A 19,794-nucleotide genomic window follows, 5' to 3' on the forward strand; every position below is an offset into this window, starting at 1 on the left:
GATATATTTGGGGAAAATGACGGTGAATAACATGTTTTGATAATTAATACCCGTTAATGATATTTTTAACATTAACAAATATTCTTAACATGTCCTTGACAAGTATTAATTATCAAAACACGTCTTGAGCCGTCATTTTCCCATATTTTTGCCCATCAATTATTTGTTAGGAGAGTTAGATCTACAAAGTTTCTCCCCACATGCGCTCAATCCGTTGGGAGTATCTACATAGTTCACGCCATGCATTCTATTTGGATCCAATATACCTTGAATGACCAAGTCCACTTAAAAAGTTAGGCCTCGTTCGGCTTTCTTTCAAAACCTTCTTTTTTAAAAAGAAGATAATTTCAAACTCAAATATAACGAAAATGAAAAATGATTTTTCAATTTTTTTTACACTGTTTTAAAGATTTCAATGAGACCTATCAAACAAGATCCATATTGGTAGAAAAATTATTTGCGTAAACACATAATTTTTGACCTTGAAATTTTTGAAATTAAAAAGCCATATACGAGGGCGAATATTACAAGGACAAGGGGATAGAGATTTTATTATATCCGGCCACGATATGATAACAAATACCGAATATAAACTTATATCCTAGTGAATCAAGAAATCCTTTACATCTGGTGGGCAAATAGGCCGTAAGTGTGTAATCTCTGCAAGTACTTTATAACGAAGTATCTACATTGTCGACGTTGGATTATTAGTACAAGAATTGATTTTCACACTTTTTTTTTTTGGTTATTCATAATTCATTTTTTGTCTTTTAGCAAAAAAAAAAAATACACTCTCAACAATAAAAAACAGAAAAAGGGGACGTAAATAACAAAAAAAACAGTGTATGAATATCAATTTTTTTTGAAAAAATAAGGAAGTGTGGGCCCACTCCCAAGTAATTGCCTTAAAGGCCCACAAGACTGATCGAAGAGAACACTTAAAAAACCCAACTCCGCAACTCAACTCTGCCCACTCATCTCACTCTGGTAACCTCTTCCCCTCCTCTGCTTCCACACTCCACAATCCACTTCTCAGAGACATATAATCACAAAAACCTTCACAAACATTCCTCCTCACAAACACTCTCCCTCCATGGCTAGGCCGCAACAAAGATACCGCGGCGTCCGCCAACGGCACTGGGGCTCTTGGGTCTCCGAAATTCGCCACCCCATTCTGTAAAACTCCTCTTTCAGTCTTTCCCATGTTATCACTTGTCTAAAACTGCTTGATATTTCACTATCTTTTGTTGGTACCGAAAAGAGTGGTTTTTTGAACTTTTTTTTTTTTTGTTTGGGGGCAAAATTGCAGGAAGACTAGAGTATGGCTAGGCACGTTCGAGACGGCGGAGGACGCAGCGCGAGCGTACGACGAAGCGGCCCGGCTCATGTGCGGCCCAAGAGCTCGGACCAACTTCCATTCCAATTCCAACGACAAGATTCTCTCGGCTACCTTGACGGCCAAGTTACAAAGATGCCAAATGACATCCCTACAGATGGCCAAGAAAACAGCAACTAAGACTCCCCACGAAGCTCAATCTCCTCATGGTGCTAAGAAGGAGGGAGAAATGGGGGACGGGTTGACTGTGAGTTGGCCTGGTTGCGTGGGAAAGGAATGCCAACTAGAGAGTGATCAGCAGCAAATTTTCAAGCCTCTTGAAGATGATCATATAGAGCAGATGATTGAGGAGTTGCTTGATTGTGGGTCTATGGAGCTTTGCTCTGTTGTGCCCAGTTAGGAAATCTTATGTCGCATTTTCAATCTGTCATTGCCCTGAAATTAACGACCCTTCAGTGGCCCGAAGAGTTGTTTAGTAGGTCGTGAGAGTTGAACCTGTGAACTTGAGAATAAAACTCTCATCGGCTGTTATGCTTCCACTCAACCAATCCGTTTGGATTCCCTTCTTATTTTAGCTCACTACATATCCAAGTAGGTAATTATGTACTAATGTTAAATGGTAAAAGTATAGTAATTTGCATTGGCTCGGATTCATGGACTTGTTCTCCAGATTATGCAATTCTTTCCATGATCCCAATATAGTCTTTTCTTTCTTTCTTTCTTTCCCCCCTACTTTGGTGAATAAATTCATTGAACCAAGGCAAAACAGCTACAACTACACATAGGCATCATAAGTCACATAATTCGCTTGCGTGAGTGAGTGTGAAAGTATTTTTGAAATACATTTCAAACTATTAAAATTTGCGAGAACGAGAATATATATATTGAGATCGCAAGCGCAGTGTGAAAATTGAAAATAGGAACCTGGTATTTTGAAAGATTGTTTGACTAAGGGCATACCATAGAATAAGCAGATGACTACAATAGCAAAAAACCCAACAAGGGACAAACTTAAACCTAAGCCAAAACTTTAGAGGTGTGTAAAGTGAAGGAATTAGAAGGTTCAATACAGCTCCTTTACCCTTTGTGGGTCCAGCATTTTTTGCCCTGTCAAGTAAATATAGCAAATGGGAGAACACTAGGGTGGGGCACCCGGGAATCCCATTGTGCACGATCTGAATCGTCCGTCTCCTATAAGATACTTTTAACAAATATGGGCCATTAAAATAATTTTGGACGATTCGAATTGCGCACTACACCGCCCCACCACTACAGGATCCCCGAGTTCGTGGGAGAAGGAGACGTTTAGTTAACTTTTCAGTAAAGAGAGATGTGGAAATGTGCTGCAAGTGTGAACAAGATTGAAGGTTTCGGAATTTGGAGATTACAATGCATGTAGACATGGCCCTTGGTGTTCTCACTCCTCACTGGCTTTTTTCCTCAAAAAAATAGACAACAGCTCCATTGGCCCTTTTTACTCCTTCCAAAAAAAAAAAAAAAAAAGGGGTAACTTTTGACTAAAATAGTCACTTTAAATCCACATCTTGTTTTTCTCTGAGACATCCCCATTGATAGATTTGCCATTTATTTGACCCCCACTTGAGTTGAGGCCTTGCATCTGTTTTGCCACTTGAGTTGAGGCCCTGCTAAGGTTTTGCCGTTTCTAACCCAGTGGGCCCACCTATTACTGTTAAATAGAAACAACCTTTGTTAAAAGCAGTATGGTGGGCCCGTTTAAAATAGGAGACCTCACTGTCTAACCAACCAAGAGAGAGTAAATTTTTGATGGCGAGGTGTAAATGTCAATTTACTCGCAACTCGATTAATCTTGAAAGTTCAATTCAGCCGCCCATATGCGGATAGCCCAATTAACTGAAGCAAAGTTTTGCATGCACTGGTCTCATAAAAATTGATAGCACCTTAGAGGTTTCGGACTTGAGACTTTCAAAGAAAGCAAACTCTTAAATCTCAGGCATTAGCAATTATGGGCTTGAGGTTCATATTGGACTAAAGTTGGAGTTGCATAAATTTGCAAACTTTTTGTTTGCAATGATATGGAGAGGTTTTTCTTCTATGAGCACTTCAATTCTCATGAGACCTATCGAAGCTGGAAGAAGATAAGTTTCATTGTCCTAATTCAGTACGGATGAGTTCCACTAAAGGTGATGTATTACGAGAGAATAACATATCTCGTAAAACAGAAAATAAATATTTAAAAAATAAGAACCTTAATGGATGTACTAATTAAGCAACTATTTCCTCTCTCTGTTTCATTTCTCATGGTTTATTAGGTAGTAATATAAAAGGAGGAACAAAATGGTCTAAATAAAGGAGATGAACAGAGCTAGCATAAAGAAGATGATTATGTTTAATCATATTATTGATTAAGAAACTTTTGTACCATATGCAATGGAGAGCAAAATTGCACAGGCTGCAAAGTTTTTGCTTGCTTTACTTCTATCCTAGTTATCTATCTCCATGATGTTTTTGGAGTGAATTGGGGCGGTGCCCGCCCTTTTTGATCTAAGCCCATGATTGTCTGGCTATATGGAAATTGATTTTGTCCCACAAAAACATCCAGGGTGAAAGTTTTCCCATGTCTCATTATTTTGTTTCTGATAAGACGTTTCATGATTTTGTTTGCTCATGATTGACTGGCTATTAGATTTCTTTTGCAACCTTACCAAAACTATGCACAATTTTCTTACCTCGCTCATACACTGACTTCATATATCACTCTTGCTTGTCAGATACCGTTTGTTCAGTAGTCTGTTTTGTTTAAATAAATATAATAATGTTCGAGAATCTCCGCTAAACGTATGCGCGTGCTGAATGGTTAAAGCAGCCAACTAATGAATCATCTGCCCACATTCTTGAAAAAATTGGGCTTTCATGGACTTGATCAGACATTCAGTTTGCTCGAGGGTAGAAGAAAAAAGCAATCCCTATTTTGCTAATTACAAATATGCCAGAGGCAGTCAAAATTAATAATGGTGTGGTTGATGGAATCTCATGTCCTTATCTTGTTGAGGAACAATCATCATCCGTTTTGCCTCATAAATCATGATTTTCAAGACCTATAGTTCAAACCTTATTATTAGGTTTTGGATCTCTCTATCATTGGAACCAGATACTTGGGATTGAGTGACTTCTACCAAAAACCCACTTGAAGGGTTTGTTTTGAAGTTTTATTTTATAGCTGCCAACTTAAGATTGGTTAAGTAGTGTCTGGCTGCAAATTATGATCACTTTTCTATTTCACAAAAAGTAATTTAAAAAAACTACACACAAAAAAAAAAAATTTGACTTTAAGAAACTTCATTTTTATCTTCTTTGCTTATTATGCTTTTGAATAATTTAACTTTACAATAATTCCAACCGCAAGTAACTAAGTAAATACCCGCCAAAGAGTTGCAAAAGTTGGATATATAATTGGGTTTTGTAAATATCTATCGAGTGTTTTTGGAGCATCGCTCTTAATTTCCACTCACAATAGTTTTTGAGACGGTAAGACCCACATACTTCAAGATGGAGTTCATAAATTTTCTGTGAGAGGTGTTGTCACTATGGACAAGATTTACAACACAATTAAAAATTGCTCTCCCTCTCTCTCTCTCTCTCTCTCTCTCTCTCTCTCACACACACACACACACACTCTCATGGCAGGACTAGTGTGTTTCGTTTTCTACCTCTCTCCTTTCCCATCCCTTGACATGTGCAACCATGTAGTCCAAATAGTTTTAGCCCCCAATAGCCATGTTCGGGCGCACATGGTTTTAAGCTACCCTCGTTATGAGGCTGAGGCAGAATTCATCCAATTTTTAAGCCCATATGCACGGTTGCTTTCACATGGTCATAATGTTATCTCTTCCTGTGAATTGCAAAAAACCAAGAAACAGAGAAGCATGGTCTCTCTCTCTCTCTCTCTCTCTCTCTCTCTCTGCGTGTGTATGTCGAGGTGCGCGCAAACTGACTCAAAACACCTTGCATTATCCCAAAAAAAACCTATTGATATTCTCAAAATGCATGATAAAAAAATTCCTCAACTTGCAAACATTATGAGTACTTTCGGATGAAATATATAGGAATTCATGACCTTATCAATTGAATAAATTCAATGAAATCAAGATCCTTTTTGAGTTTACCCAGTTATCAATTGGATAATTAGATGTGTTAACTTATACGATGAAGCAATTTAAAATGTTCCACATTAATTACTAGTAAACTTATAGTTATTTCGTTTAAATCATATTCGAATGGAGACCCAAAATTTGGAACAAAAGATAAATGAAGTCATTCAGAAATTTAGGCATCATAGAATCGTCAAAAGAATCGAAAGTTACGAATCATCAAAAGAATAGTTATGTTCGTGAAATAAGGTAAATGGCAAATGAAGAATGGGGCTTTCACATCACCAACTAATTTTTTACATCCCAATCTTGGGTAATCCTTTCCAAAGTTCACAAAGTATAAGTTTTAAAGCATAGGAGCCCGTAGAAGTGTAGGCCGTGTCTCAGTCCCAGTGTGGCCGATCATCCTCTCGGACCAGCTACTAATCATAGCCTTGGTAAGCTATTGCCTCACCAACTAGCAATCAGACGTCAGCCTCTCCTAGGGCGGATTCCTCCATTTTGCTAATCTTTTCAAACGACCCAGATAGGCCCATTTCATTTTCATCAAGCAGCTGCCTCCATGGGCCATATCTTCTAGACCCGCCCAGTAATGTAACATCGAGGGCTCAGGCCCAAGACCAAAAGAGAGTCGCTCAACAAGCAATAGTAATGGCCCATTTGGCCTAACTTATTTGCGACTTTTTAGCCTGATCTTTTTTACTATTGTTTTGCCTTAATGTTTATTAGATGTGGGTCAAATTATTACAACAATCACTCGTTTCGAAGAGAACGATCGAAAAATAAAATTATAGACCAAAGTTGAAAAAACCTCATATAAAAACGACAAAAAAGGCTAACTTTTCGGTAGGTTTGACTGCTTTTCTTTTGTCACTGGATTTTTTTCATTCTTTTGGTGACAAATTTTGGGCCAAACAATAGGATCTTGTTGATCATAGAAAAGGAAAAAAGAAGGCCCTGTCTAGTGTATAGGTAAACTATGAGCCACCCTATTTCCACTATGCTTCCAAAAACAAAACCCACAAAAAGAAACATGCACCGAGGAAGCTTCTGCAAATGATAAGTTCTACCTCCTGATCGACGGCGATTCTGATCCTGTTGTATATTCCCAAAACATCACCCTCAAAAGATCACCTAGTTTCAGCCCATCTCCACCGCCAACATAAGTTGCTACCACCTGAGCCGGAACTTCCATCAACAGACCAAGCAAAAACCGTTAACAGACAACAAGACGGCTTTAGCAGCCTACACCTACCGATTAATTACCATCTCTAGCCATACCTACTCCAGAAGTAAGTAGAGATCAGTAGCTTAATGAAATGACCTAAATTTAGACCACCATATATTTTCTTTCTTCGTTTGCGCAGCTAATGATAGCCTAAATGCTTCAAGTACATGAGTGCCCCTTCAGCTGCCTCTTGTGCTGCTGTCTTCTTCTTAAGTCGCATTCCAAATCCGTAGTGGAGGGTTGTAATTTTACCTCAACTTTCACCTTGAAAGTGAACCTGAGTAAATCAGGGATTCATCATAAGTCACATAATATTAGTCGAAGAATGTAATGGAATGAAATCTGGAAACAAAGACTGTACCTAAAAAACGTTACTGAGCACATACCGTGAGGAAAACATTCAGCCAAATCCAGTTTCATGGGATATGTAGCAATCAAAGACCGGTAGAAACTTAAAGAAAACTCATACAAACTTAACTAGTAAATTGACTTGCGTACGTGTTGTTTCTCAGATTTTAATCTCTTAGTCCGTAATATCATAGGGGTTTACATCTCTTCACATAAATCTAGGCATGTTTTAGTCAGTTCTGACAACAATGAACAAATGCAGGGATTGAAATTTTCCACAACATAGCCAATCTTTATTTTTATTTTTATTTTTGAAGTTTGGGGGCCGATATAGCATGTTCTAACGTATTTTATACTTGTGCTTACTCGTGCCTACGGCACTATGCATCCCGGTTGGAATTGTCCGTGCCTACGCCACTTGCTAGCTAGTGGCTTAAACATTAGTGTGTAATATGTAATCCTCTTCTTAATGGCACGAAAGAGAATTACCCTCCTGACACTCTGCCACTCCCCCAACTATACATTTAAGCTAGTTACAAAGAATTATCAATTTGCTTATAGAATTCCAGTAAATACCAGATAAAAAGTTAACACTATAAACCCATTATTCCCACTAAAAAAAAAGAAAGCTCTCTGTTTCTCTCTCTCCAACTGAGAACCACTCCCACACTCGCACCCACTCAATTCCCGCAAACAATAGAGTTTCCTTATCTCAAAACCCATTTCTCTTTTAGAGCATCTTTCCAAGTTAATGGGTTCCTAAGAGCATCTCCGGCCTTCACCCTTATTTTTCCTCAAATTTGAGTCAAATTTTGGGTAAAAACCCATTTTGGGTAGACACATCTCTAATCATCAAACCCAAATTTTACACATCTCCCTCTTTCTCTCTCTCTAACTAGCCGCTGGAAAAATGGGTCAAGGCAAAAGTTGTCTCAGATTTGGGCAAAAAAATGGGTAAAACCCAAAATGGGGAAGGGTTTGGGTCAAAGATAGGAGAGAAATTTTTGTGATTTTTGCCCCATTTTTAAATTTGAGTCTTAAAATGAGTCAAGGCTGGAAATGCTCTAACCCATTTCTCTTTTAGAATCCCAATTTCGTTGATGGGTTGCTATTGCCTTTGGTAAGTCAGTGGTGGTATTTGGTGGGCTGAGCAAGAACCCTATTCCTAAATCAAAGACCATCATTCACCACATGGGTATGTGTGGTATCGGAAACCCAAGCACCAAAAAATAAAAATAATAATGCATGTTGCGGGCAAAAATTTCGAACTGAAGAGAACCCAATTGAAATAAAACCATAAAAGCACCCAATAAAAAAAATACCAACCGACAAAGTCTAATAGATGGGGTCATTCTAGCAAGGTTGGGGCAGCCCGGGTCCCCCACACGCATACATGCCCCTGTCCCTGAACAAATGTTCGATTGCCTAGTGAGTCTATGCATGCATACAAGCGTACATTGGCAAGATCACCTAAATAATACTCCTTCCGTTCCACAATGACAGTTCCACTTTCTCTCCCTTACCTCTTTTCAAATCAAAAAATTAACTACTTTCGCGCATAATTTTTCAATTTTTTTTGCACCATATCAAAGATCTCGATTAGTTCTTTAATTTGGTGCGAAAAAATTCAAAAAATTATACACGGAAGTAGTTGATTTTTTTATTTGAAAAATGGCACGACTTTTCATGATGTACTCTCAATATGGAACGGAGGGAGTATGTCGCTTGGAAAATCTACACTCATACTAAATCAAATATCATTAAGTACTTGATCCCATCATAATTGCGAATTCCTAGACTACTGACTCAAGAGTCTAGCATGAATTCAAACTTTTAGTTAAGCAATTCCAATGGTTAAGGGATTGATCGATCTCCCTGCAATATTCATTCAGCCTACAAAACCACAAAGACTTGTTCTCAAGGAGGGTAGTCAATTTAAGACTTACAGCCTTATGTGGCAGGGGCCTTGCTCGAAACATTCGAACAAAAGTGGCTTCCAGTGGTTTGCAGCATAAATTTCGTATAAACGAGATTTTGATGATGCCATAGATATCCAAAACAACCTATTCTCATGGAGAGGGTAAGAATTCATAATTAGCGCGGTTGAAGCGAAATGAAAAGGAAACAAAATCTACTGAGAGAAGTGTTGAATCCATTGTGAAAAGAATGAAAGACCCCTGAAATTTAACATACCAAGAAAACTAGTACTACTAATGACCCTGCTCAAAAAATGGATTTTCTCATTTTCATATCAGAGATAGGCTCTATAAGTCCAAGTACTAAAAATATCAATTTGCTCTCTTTGTCTACCAAAAACACAGAGAAGAACTACCCTAATATAACCCCAAGAGGTTTGGCCAAGTAAGTATGAGAAAACAACTAAAGGGGTTGCCCTTCAAGAAATCGCAAGTTCAAATCACATAAAGGCCAAACATTCCAAACCTTGGGAGCACTTCTTTTTTGTCCGGCGGTTAACTTCAAAGCCTTGGAATTAGTTGAGACGCACACATACTGGCCTTAACAACTGGTTATCAAAAAGAAAAAGTACTACCCTAACATAAGAAGATGAGAACCCCTAACTTCTCAAGTTCAGTAAACAATGGCACCTAAGAAATTCTATACAGAATTGGCAAAAAATTGGTGAATTCAAGAAAATGGAAACCACAGAACAAGCGAAGAGGATACTACTTGCACGCGTGCGTTGAACGTGATTTTATTTTAAATTTCTCTTTATTCTGACCACAAAAGAATATAATGACTAACCATACCCAATTCTTGAATGGTGCGCATAATCTTGGAATAATCCACAAGATAATGATAGGGGCAATATAACACCAAATAAAAGGGGATTACAAATAGAGGTTAAATAACAAGAAAACGAGATAAAAAAAGAAAGATATCTGATAATAATGCACTGAGAAGGAGAAGAACCTGTGGGAGAGAGAGAGAGAGAGAGAGAGAGTCTTGTTGGCTGGAGAAGGAGAGGAGGTGAAAAACTTTTTCCAAGAAAGTTTTGGGAAGAGTGTGTGACTGTGTGTAGAAGAGAGAGGAGATCATAGATTCAAGTGGAGAGCTGTTAATTGCCCCCCCGTGTCGGGGGGGTCTGACACCGGCCGAGCCGATTTTTCCGTTTTACCCGTGCTCTCTCTCTCTTTTCGTATTCTCTTACTTTTATTTTATTTTTTCATAAAATTATAAATGCTAATAATTTTTTTTCACCTGTTTTTTTAAAATAAATTATATATTTTTAAAATCTACTCAACGAAACCTATCAAACGAGCCTAATATCGATGGTAAAATAATGTAAAACAGAAAAATTATATTTTTGTGGTAGTTTGAAAAATTAAGTGTTCCAAATTTCAATCCTTTTGAACCAGTGGAAAAGTTTTAGTTTTCTGATTATTTTATCCTAAATGGTCTATGAATTACGAAAATGAAATGAAAGTTGAGAAAATTTTAAGGATGTGGTGAATGAGAGTAAGTGTGAATATATAGGTCAAGACATACACAAGTAAATATACAGGCAACTGAATATATAAGCGCTACTGTCGAATTTGCAACGGGTAATATTGAAAAATGTTGCAGGTCCAACTTTCAACCAACGCTATCAATGTATTTTTTTCCAACTTCAAACTGGTCAACTGTTGTAACTTTCAACTGAGGTGCAATTAACTTTCAATTGTTGCAACTTTCAACTTTCAACCTTTTCATTTCAACTTTCAACGGTGCAATTAATTTTGTAACCTTTTCATTCCAAAAATACCTAGAACCTATTTTTTGTTATTTTTTTATTTAATTAATAATATTTATACTCGGTATCTTTTTCCTTTTTTATTTATTTAAAATTATTTTAGTGTTCCGATTTTCAATCCGGTTCAATCGGTGGAAAGATCTTGTTTTTTTTTTCATTTTATCTTAAATGATCATAATGAATTTTTGGCCTTTTAGAATCAAATATCTCTTAGGGCTTATCAACGAGAGTCCTAGAGTCAAAATTTAATTATGACCATTTAGGATAAAATGATTAGGAAACTAAAATCTTTCCACCGGTTCAAGCGGATTTAAATTTGGAACACTTAATTTTTTAACTATATTTTTTAATATATAAACTGTCTAAAAATGTTAAAAAATTTAAGTGTTCCAAATTTTAATCTGTTTAAACCGGTGGAAAGATTTCAGTTTTCTGCTCATTTTATCCTAAATTTTCATAATTAAACTACGTAAAAACGGATTGAAATTTGGAACATATTTTTCAACCTCTTTAGATAGTTTAGACTACGTAAAAAATATAATTTTTCCGTTTTATATTATTTTACCATCAATATTAAGCTTATTTGATAAATTTCGTTGAGTAGATTTCAAAATATAAATTTATTAAAAAAATACGTGAAAAACAAATTATTAGTATTTAAAATTTTATAGAGGGAGGGAGGGAGGGAGGGAGGGAGAGAGAGAGGGTAAAAGGGGGAAGGAGGGCCGTGTCAGTGGGGTGCGTGGGTGGGTGGGTGGGGTGGGGGTGGCGATTGGTAGTTTACATTCAAAAGAGGAATCCACTCGACCCCACACCAATATGTCGATTCATGCTTAATCTTATCTCTGGGCTTAGGCTATCTTTGGAACTTAAGGAAAGGAAAAGAAAGGAAAAGAAAATAAAAGAGAAGAAAAATGATAAAAAAAATAAGAGAGAAAATTTACTATTCACTATACTCAAAATTTTTATTTTCTTTTTTCTTTCTCTACAACCAAACAATAAGAAGAAAATTCTTTAATTTTTCTTTTTTTTTCCTGAGTTCCAAACAGAGCTCTCTCTCTCTATCTATCTCTCTCTATCTATCTCGAGAGGAGGAGAGGAAAGTGTTCTTTTTTTCATTATTTGTATTATGAGGAGGGAGAGGGAGAGTAACGACGGGTTTCCGGGTTTTCTCATCTTGTTTCTGTCATAGCTAGATAAGTATTCTTCTTCTATCTTGTAGCCCAGTTGGGCGCTTGGGCTTTCTTGTGCTACTACTGCCTGGAAAACAATTTAACCTCAAGAAAGGGACTCTGACTCCCATCCAATTTGGTCTACCCTCGGTTCCAATAAAAAACAATTTAATCTTAATGCCTTTCCAAATTTTATCGATCGATATCTGTTCAACGTGATTTTTGACGTGGTTGATGTTCTCATCGAGCTCTAAAAAGCACAAAATTCCCAATCAAATACTCATACTTGACAAAGCTTAATTGGCTCAATTTAAAAAGGCAATGGAGCAGAAATTTCATGATCCGTGATTGATAGAAACATCGTTTTTAGCCTCTCCTCTTCCAAAATGATGGTTGTTGCAGGTTAATAGATGCAAAACCACCATAAACGGATTCAGATATATTCCGGCGACAATGAAATCTCCCATAAATAAAGAACAGTGAAAGCAATACAAAATCAAAATCGATCAGCTGAAGAGAATGGAAGATTTGAATAGACCTCATGTTACTATGGCATTGAGACCATTCCCATCAGATTCCTTCGGTAACACCCTCTGCTCTGCTGATCAACCACCTAGCTCTCTCCCCGCCGGAGTGAATTTATTCCTTAATTCTCTGAAATGGGTATGATTCAGTGCGACCAAATCTATTTTATCACCAAAAAATCACTGAAATCATCTCAGATTATACGCTAAAAAGCATTCGATTAGCATGATCTTCTGTAGGATTTATCTACTTGACAAGTCCTACAACTTGAACATTTTCGATCGAGAAATAAACCCCGAATCATTTCACAATTTACCAATTACAATCGGTACGCGGTTTCAAAAAACACTTCGCAGCTTTGAAATGCGAAGTTGAGATTAAAAAGTCTAACGGCGTCGTTTAGAATTTGTTGCATAACACAACGGTTTTGATGCAATGTGGCCTAGTCTACTTTCACAAAAATAAAACCACTTAAATCATATCCGAGTACGCATTAAAATGAATTTTATTCACTTAATCTTCGTCAAAATTAATCTTCTCGATGAGCCCTAAAACTTGAACAGTTTTGATTGATAAATAAACCCGGCATAAATTCAGAATTTACCAAATACAAGTTGCAGTCCTTGCACACCACACTTCGCAGTTTCACCATGAGAAGTCCCGATTTAATCCGAGCGACGCCGTTTTGAGGAATGAACGCCCTTGTTGAAGATGCGAGGTCTCGACAAAAACCGGTCGACGTCGTTCTGAGTAACCGTCATCTTCCCCAACCCACCAAACCGACATCAACGGAGAAAAGGAAGAAAAAATGGATGCTAGTTCCCCTTCTCCAAAACCCTAGCTCTAGCTTCAGACATCACCACTTTCTCAGCCATCGTCAGTTCTTCGTCTTCTTCTTTAATGAATTTCATTATATCTCATCAATTAATCTCCTTACGTTCTCATCCCTTCTATCGGTAAAATGGAAGGAAACCGAGAATTTTTAATCTTTATGCTTGCATATAGGATATAGCCTTTGTCTACGATTGGGTTTGCATGAAGAGTGTGAATATGGGTAACAAGATACGAAAAAATGCAATTGTTGTTTCATTTTTTGGTGATTGGATAAACAGCTTGGTGGGTTTTCGATTTCAAGAGTAAAATGGAGAGAGCAAGCGGAGAGGTTGTTTCCGCGACTCGAACCTCTGACTACTAGGTCACACTAGCGCGACCTTACTGTTGTGCTCGGGCCGCCCTCAATAAGTTCTTACATAAAGGTACTTCAGTTGTCTTTATGTTCTATCTTGCTTCACTTGAATTGATGCCCGAATACTGATCACTTGATGTTATATTCCGGTTTCAATGGTATTTGTCTTAATTTTAAGCATCTCATATTTCTGCTGGTAATTTAGGAGGGGGCGGAGGCGAAGATTCTACAACTGACTGAAACTTACGTGTGGCATATGCGCCTTGGGCATATGAGCGAGAGGGGGATGACAGTTTTGAGCAAACAGGGTTTGCTATGTGGCCAGAAAATTGAGAAACTGGATTTCTGTGAGCATTGTGTCTACGGCAAGCAGTGCAGGGTAAAATTCAGTACAGCTGTTCATCGCACCAAAGGCACGGTGGATTATTTTCACTCGGATCTTTGGGGTCCCGCAGAGGTAACTTCTAAAGGTGGTTTTCGATATTTTATGAGTATTATAGATGATTTCTCTCGTAAGGTTTGGGTGTATATGTTGAAACATAAGAGTGACGCCTTTAATACATTCAAACAGTTTAAAACTTTGATTGAGAATCAGACTGGTAAGAAAATAAAACGTTTGAGAACTGATAATGGTATGGAGTTTTGTCTTGGCGAGTTTGATAGATTTTGCAGTGATGAGGGCATTGTGAGGTATCACACAGTGAGAAAAACCCCTCAGCAAAATGGTGTGGCTGAACGAATGAACAGGACTCTTTTGGAGAAGGCACGTTGTATGTTGTCCAATTCCGGATTGGGCAAAGAATTTTGGGCTGAAGCCGTTTCCACAACATGCTATTTGGTGAACAGGTCTCCGTCGACTGCTATTGAGTGTAAGACTCCGTTTGAGGTATGGTCAGGTCATCCGGCTGATTATTCTGTGTTGCGTGTTTTTGGGTGTCCAGCTTACGCTCATGTGAATGAAGGTAAACTGGAGCCACGGGCCAAGAAGTGTATTTTCTTGGGTTATGCAGCAGGTGTCAAAGGGTATAGGTTATGGTGCTCTGATGATTTGAAGTTTTTGATCAGTAGGGATGTGACTTTTGATGAAAATTATCTGATTAAGGGGTCTAAGCAGGTTGATGATACAGTTCAAGAACATAGTGTTCCAAAGCAGGTGGAGTTTTTGGGTGAATCTTCCGACTCAGGGAAGAAGCACATTGAGAAGCCAATTGAATAGGAGTTCAAGAGTTCAGACACAGAGGTTGATGCATTAGTTGAGCAACCACGCACTATTGCTAAAGATAGGCCAAGGAGGGAGATTCGGCCTCCTGAAAGGTATTCGGCTTATTCTGAGATGGTGGCCTATGCTTTATCAGTTGCTGAAACAGTTGAGTATGAGGAGCCTTCAAGCTATACGGAAGCTATTTTGAGCGCTGAGTCTGCACAGTGGTTTGTTGCTATGAATGAGGAGATTGAGTCTCTTCAGAAGAATCAGACATGGGAGTTAGTAGAACCGCTGAAAGGGAAGAGGATTGTTGGATGCAAGTGGATCTTCAAGCGCAAACCAGGTATTCCAGGGGTAGAAGACGCTCGGTTTAAAGCTCGGCTAGTGGCGAAAGGATACAGCCAGAAGGAGGGTGTTGACTACATTGAGGTATTTTCACCAGTTGTAAAACATAGTTCCATTCGCACTTTACTTGCTATTGTTGCATGTTATGATCTTGAGTTAGAGCAACTTGATGTCAAAACTGCGTTTTTGCACGGCGAGCTTGAGGAACAGATTTATATGCGTCAGCCTGAGGGATTTGTTGTTTCTGGTAAGGAGGATCACGTTTGTTTACTTCGTAAATCTTTGTATGGCCTCAAGCAATCCCCTAGGCAGTGGTATAAGCGGTTTGATACTTTTATGATAAGCCAGTCATATTCAAGAAGTGAGTATGACAGTTGTGTATATTTTCGAAAACTTCCAGATGGTTCATTTGTTTATCTACTGTTGTATGTTGATGATATGCTTATTGCTGCCAAGAGTGTGTCAGAAATCAACAAGTTGAAACAACAGTTGGGTGGTGAATTTGAGATGAAAGATTTGGGTGCGGCAAAACGTATTTTGGGTATGGAGATTTGCAGAGATCGAGTAGCTGGCAAATTATTTTTGAATCAGAAGTCTTATGTTCTTAAAGTACTTGAGCGCTTTGCCATGCAGAACTCGAAGCCAGTCAGTACCCCTTTGGCAGCACACTTTCGACTTTCAGCTGAGTTGTCACCACAGTCGGAGGATGAGGAGAAGTATATGTCTCAGGTTCCATATTCGTGCGCAGTTGGGAGCCTTATGTACGCCATGGTATGTACTCGTCCTGATATTTCACATGCAGTTAGTGTCGTTAGTCGTTATATGGGGCGTCCAGGAAAGGCACATTGGGAGGCTGTGAAATGGATACTACGGTATTTGTGCGGAACTGCAGGTGTTGGTCTATTGTTTAGGATTGTCAATTCTGGTGATCATGCTGTTGGTTATGTTGATTCGGATTTTGCCGGTGACCACGATAAGAGGAGGTCTCTGACAGGTTATGTCTTTACTCTGTCCGGAAGTGCCATTAGTTGGAAAGCTACTTTACAGGCTACAGTTGCGCTGTCTACAACAGAAGCGGAGTATATGGCCATTGCTGAAGCTGTGAAGGAGGCATTGTGGATGAGAGGTTTGCTTTGTGAGCTTGGTCTTGCACAGGGTGTGAGTTCAGTATTTTGTGATTCGCAGAGTGCTATACATTTGACTAAAAATCTGATGTATCATGAGAGGACTAAGCATATCGATGTCAGGTATCACTTCGTTCGGGATATCATCTCACAGAAGCAAGTTGAGGTGAAGAAAGTGGGTACGGCAGATAACCCAGCAGATATGTTGACTAAACCGGTTCCGGTTGCCAAGTTCAAGCATTGCTTGGGCTTGCTTGGTATTTGCAGTTGATCGCCCCTCGGGGGCATTTGGCGAGTGAGAGGTTAGAAGGGGATAGCTATATTTGGTGATTTGGTTCAGTGGAATTCAAGTCAAGGTGGAGAATTGTTAGGAATGCCTTGTATTCTTTAGTCCCACATTGGTTAATTATGTTGTTCCCGTTTTGTAGCCTATTATAAATAGGGCTTTTGGGGGACTTCTAGGAATTATCTTTTGGGCTTTCATATTGTGGCCTTTATAGAGTTACGGATTATAGCCGGCTCTTTGTATCTCTTCTTCACGTTGGTTAGTGAATCCTCTCTCTCCTCGCCCGTGGACGTACCCATCTTGGGGAACCACGTATATCTTGTGTCTTTGTGATTTCTTGTTTAGTTTTCAATTTCTCGTTCTTAGCTTGCATTCATAGCGTTCGTTACAACACACTGCATAAGCGGTAAACCTATGCGCAAACCTACAATCTGTGAGATATGCAAAAGAAAATACCTGACATCTAACACAAGCTCAATACTCGTGTTTAGCTTTTCTGTTGGTAGTTCTGAGGCAGTCCTAAGAAGGGATGAGCTTTCCCCAGCGGGAGCCGTTCTACTTTCTAGTTTAGCTTTGTGTAAGTAGAACTCTCAATCAGTCCTTAGAACAGATGTGTTTCCCCTGCTGAAGCAGTTCTGCATCTATTGTCCTAAGAGTAATGGCATTCCCTCATGCGTCTTTGATGCTCTCAGTTGATTCTGAACTTCATGGAGAATTCAGTGCTAGCTTGTTTGTCCAGAGGAAAATAGGACGAAGCATTGAGCCATTTACGCAAGAGGTTTGCCGATGAGTTACCAGAAAATAGGAGTTGTAGTAATTGCCTTTAGCTGGCTAATTTTGCACTCCATACTAGTGACTGTAGTAGTTCTTTCTCTTATTTGTGCATGGTGGTACATCTTTTTGTACACTTACCCCAAGGTATGGACACTCTATTTGTTGTCTCTGCCTCTTGTTATTAAATTTTCCTTACATTGCCAAGTGAGACTATAAGTTTTTGTTCATTTTCGAAATATACGGTGAAATTCCCCTTGGTACTACTTCCTGTTTTATATTGTTAGTAGAGTTGTTCTTGTTCTCCTTTTAGCTTAAGACATGGAACAAGGAAACGCCCAGAAACGCAATGCACCACCTTTTCCCTCCTTTTTCCTTTCGTGATACTGTAAAAGTTGGACTTTTAGTGTATAAGCTGCTACTATATTCTAGAATGACTAGTTCTTTTTGGTTGTTTGGTTACTCTTAACATACGGCAACATCTGCCGGAGAAGGGAAATAAACCAACTTTGAAATTTTCCTTTTCTTTCTTCTCAGGCATATTCGGATATGATTGCAGAGCAGAGAAAGAAGTGACCGACGGTGTTGAACACACGTTTGGTTTGAGAAATACCCAATGACATTGATAAGGGAGGGGTGGGGACGAGAGAACTTTGGCTTTGGTAGAGGACACAATTTATGTAACTGTAGGCGTTGGCCTCACATGAAACTGATAGTGGCCAGAAAGAGTATTTGGGAAGTGGTAATGATTTCTGATATGCATCTGAAGTAGTACAAAATTTCTGATGCAAAGAGTACAAAGATGTCTTCTGACAGTTATATGCATATGCCAGAAGAAATTTGATACACAATTCTTAAATTTTAGTAATGGTCAGGGCAACTAAAATTTGGCGATATCTGGTGGTGAACTCTTTGGTTGATTAAGGGACAGGGGGTTGATTAAAGTGTGGCAAACTCTCTTGTGCCTACAAGTAATCAACAATTTCGCCCCCAAGACTTCTCAATTCTCGACATGGCAACAATTAACCTGCTTTATATTTGCAATTTCGCTCCCCAAAGTTTTAATCTCAAAGTGCAGCAGAGTTTTGTTACAATATTTGATTTACCCATTAACTTTTCCACAAATGGATAGAGAGTTATTGGGGGTAGAGACAGCACAGTACTTTGCTATACCCAAAGTTACACCAAAACCTCTGGAATTTTAAGAGAAATAAATGAAAGAACATAGAATGCGTAGATTGCGTCAAAACTTATGGAACTTGCATCCACCAAGTCAGGAAGGCCATGTTGTTGGCTTTTGCCTTTAGACAAAAAGGATAAGAAATCAGAACTGTTTATAACATTTGCACACTGCTTTAGGAAAAAGACCCAAATAACGTCGGTTTTGCTACTCTGACCACGTCTCACATACATGCCAGTAAATACAGATTCTAAGGATTTAAGCTACATCATCATCTCGTAGTCTCCTGGTCTTCTTGAAGGCTTGAACCTGCCTTCATCTATAAATTACTTCAACTCAGGGTTATAATACAGAAGCATTACACTTGCTTGGTCTTTGCTGCTCCATCCAATTGCATATTCTCCAGAACTCAAACATATTATGTTCAGCCTGCATCAATTTTTTTTTGAAATAAAGAGAACATCATATATATGAAAATAAAAGAGTACAAGCAAAGACATGCTAGATTTGCAGGACAGAAATAGCTCCGTAGAAAGCTGCCGGAGTGAGCGAGAATGGTGTCTCCCCTCCCCCTTGAGCGACCTCATCTAGAGGTAAAAAGGGGATGGTTCTGTCTCTGAAATATGGAAAAAAAACCTTTCTAATGGCCGCATATCTGCATTTCTCAATATGAAATGTGGAATTGGATGAAAACTAGAACTACTTCAAAGGCCTCTCATTCACAACGAACGCAGGCTTTTGTTTAGTGAGGAGAGTGAATTTTGCCTTGGCTAAAATCTACTCCCACTTATAAGAGGTCTACTTTCATCCTATAGAACCAAAACTGAAGATTGGAATTCATTAAAAGAAGCAAGACTGAAGTTAAAGAGTCATTCTATGAATAGGTGCAACTAGAATGGGAAAAAACAACCATAAATTAGCTTTGTACAAGGGTTGACGTATTATCAGGGTATGAAGTACTTCATATGGTGGTGAACATAGGTAGGTATAATGGTTGTCTTAGATAGTATCCACATTGCAACCATGAAGGATGTACTGTATGATAAGGAAAAGCAACCGGAACGACTGAAACTTGCTACAAAGGCTATGCAAGTTGCAGTATGTAGTAGTCTATTTTTAAAAATCTGATTCAAGCCTTCCCACTGCAGATGGATGTATGTATATATATATATATTCCGGCCAAATTATATCCAGCTGCAAAAAACAAA

At 38.5% G+C, this 19,794-nt stretch overlaps 1 protein-coding gene and 1 long non-coding RNA gene across 2 annotated transcripts; one reads left to right on the top strand and one right to left on the bottom strand.

Annotated features, from left to right (window-relative positions):
* The first annotated feature begins 949 nt into the window (after window positions 1-949).
* Window positions 950-1,984, top strand: LOC131335359 (ethylene-responsive transcription factor ERF003-like). Its single transcript, XM_058370685.1, has 2 exons — window positions 950-1,176; window positions 1,310-1,984. Exons 1-2 carry the CDS (start codon window positions 1,094-1,096, stop codon window positions 1,734-1,736), a joined length of 510 nt encoding a protein of 169 aa, XP_058226668.1. The 5' UTR covers window positions 950-1,093; the 3' UTR covers window positions 1,737-1,984.
* A 4,177-nt stretch (window positions 1,985-6,161) lies between these two features.
* Window positions 6,162-9,363, bottom strand: LOC131335360 (uncharacterized). Its single transcript, XR_009202503.1, has 2 exons — window positions 8,989-9,363; window positions 6,162-6,971 (listed from the first exon to the last, which is right to left on the bottom strand). It is a non-coding gene; the product is annotated as an uncharacterized LOC131335360 (long non-coding RNA).
* Window positions 9,364-19,794: the final 10,431 nt, after the last annotated feature.

The sequence above is a fragment of the Rhododendron vialii genome, chromosome 8a (assembly GCF_030253575.1).
Source record: "Rhododendron vialii isolate Sample 1 chromosome 8a, ASM3025357v1".
Lineage (NCBI taxonomy): Eukaryota > Viridiplantae > Streptophyta > Magnoliopsida > Ericales > Ericaceae > Rhododendron > Rhododendron vialii.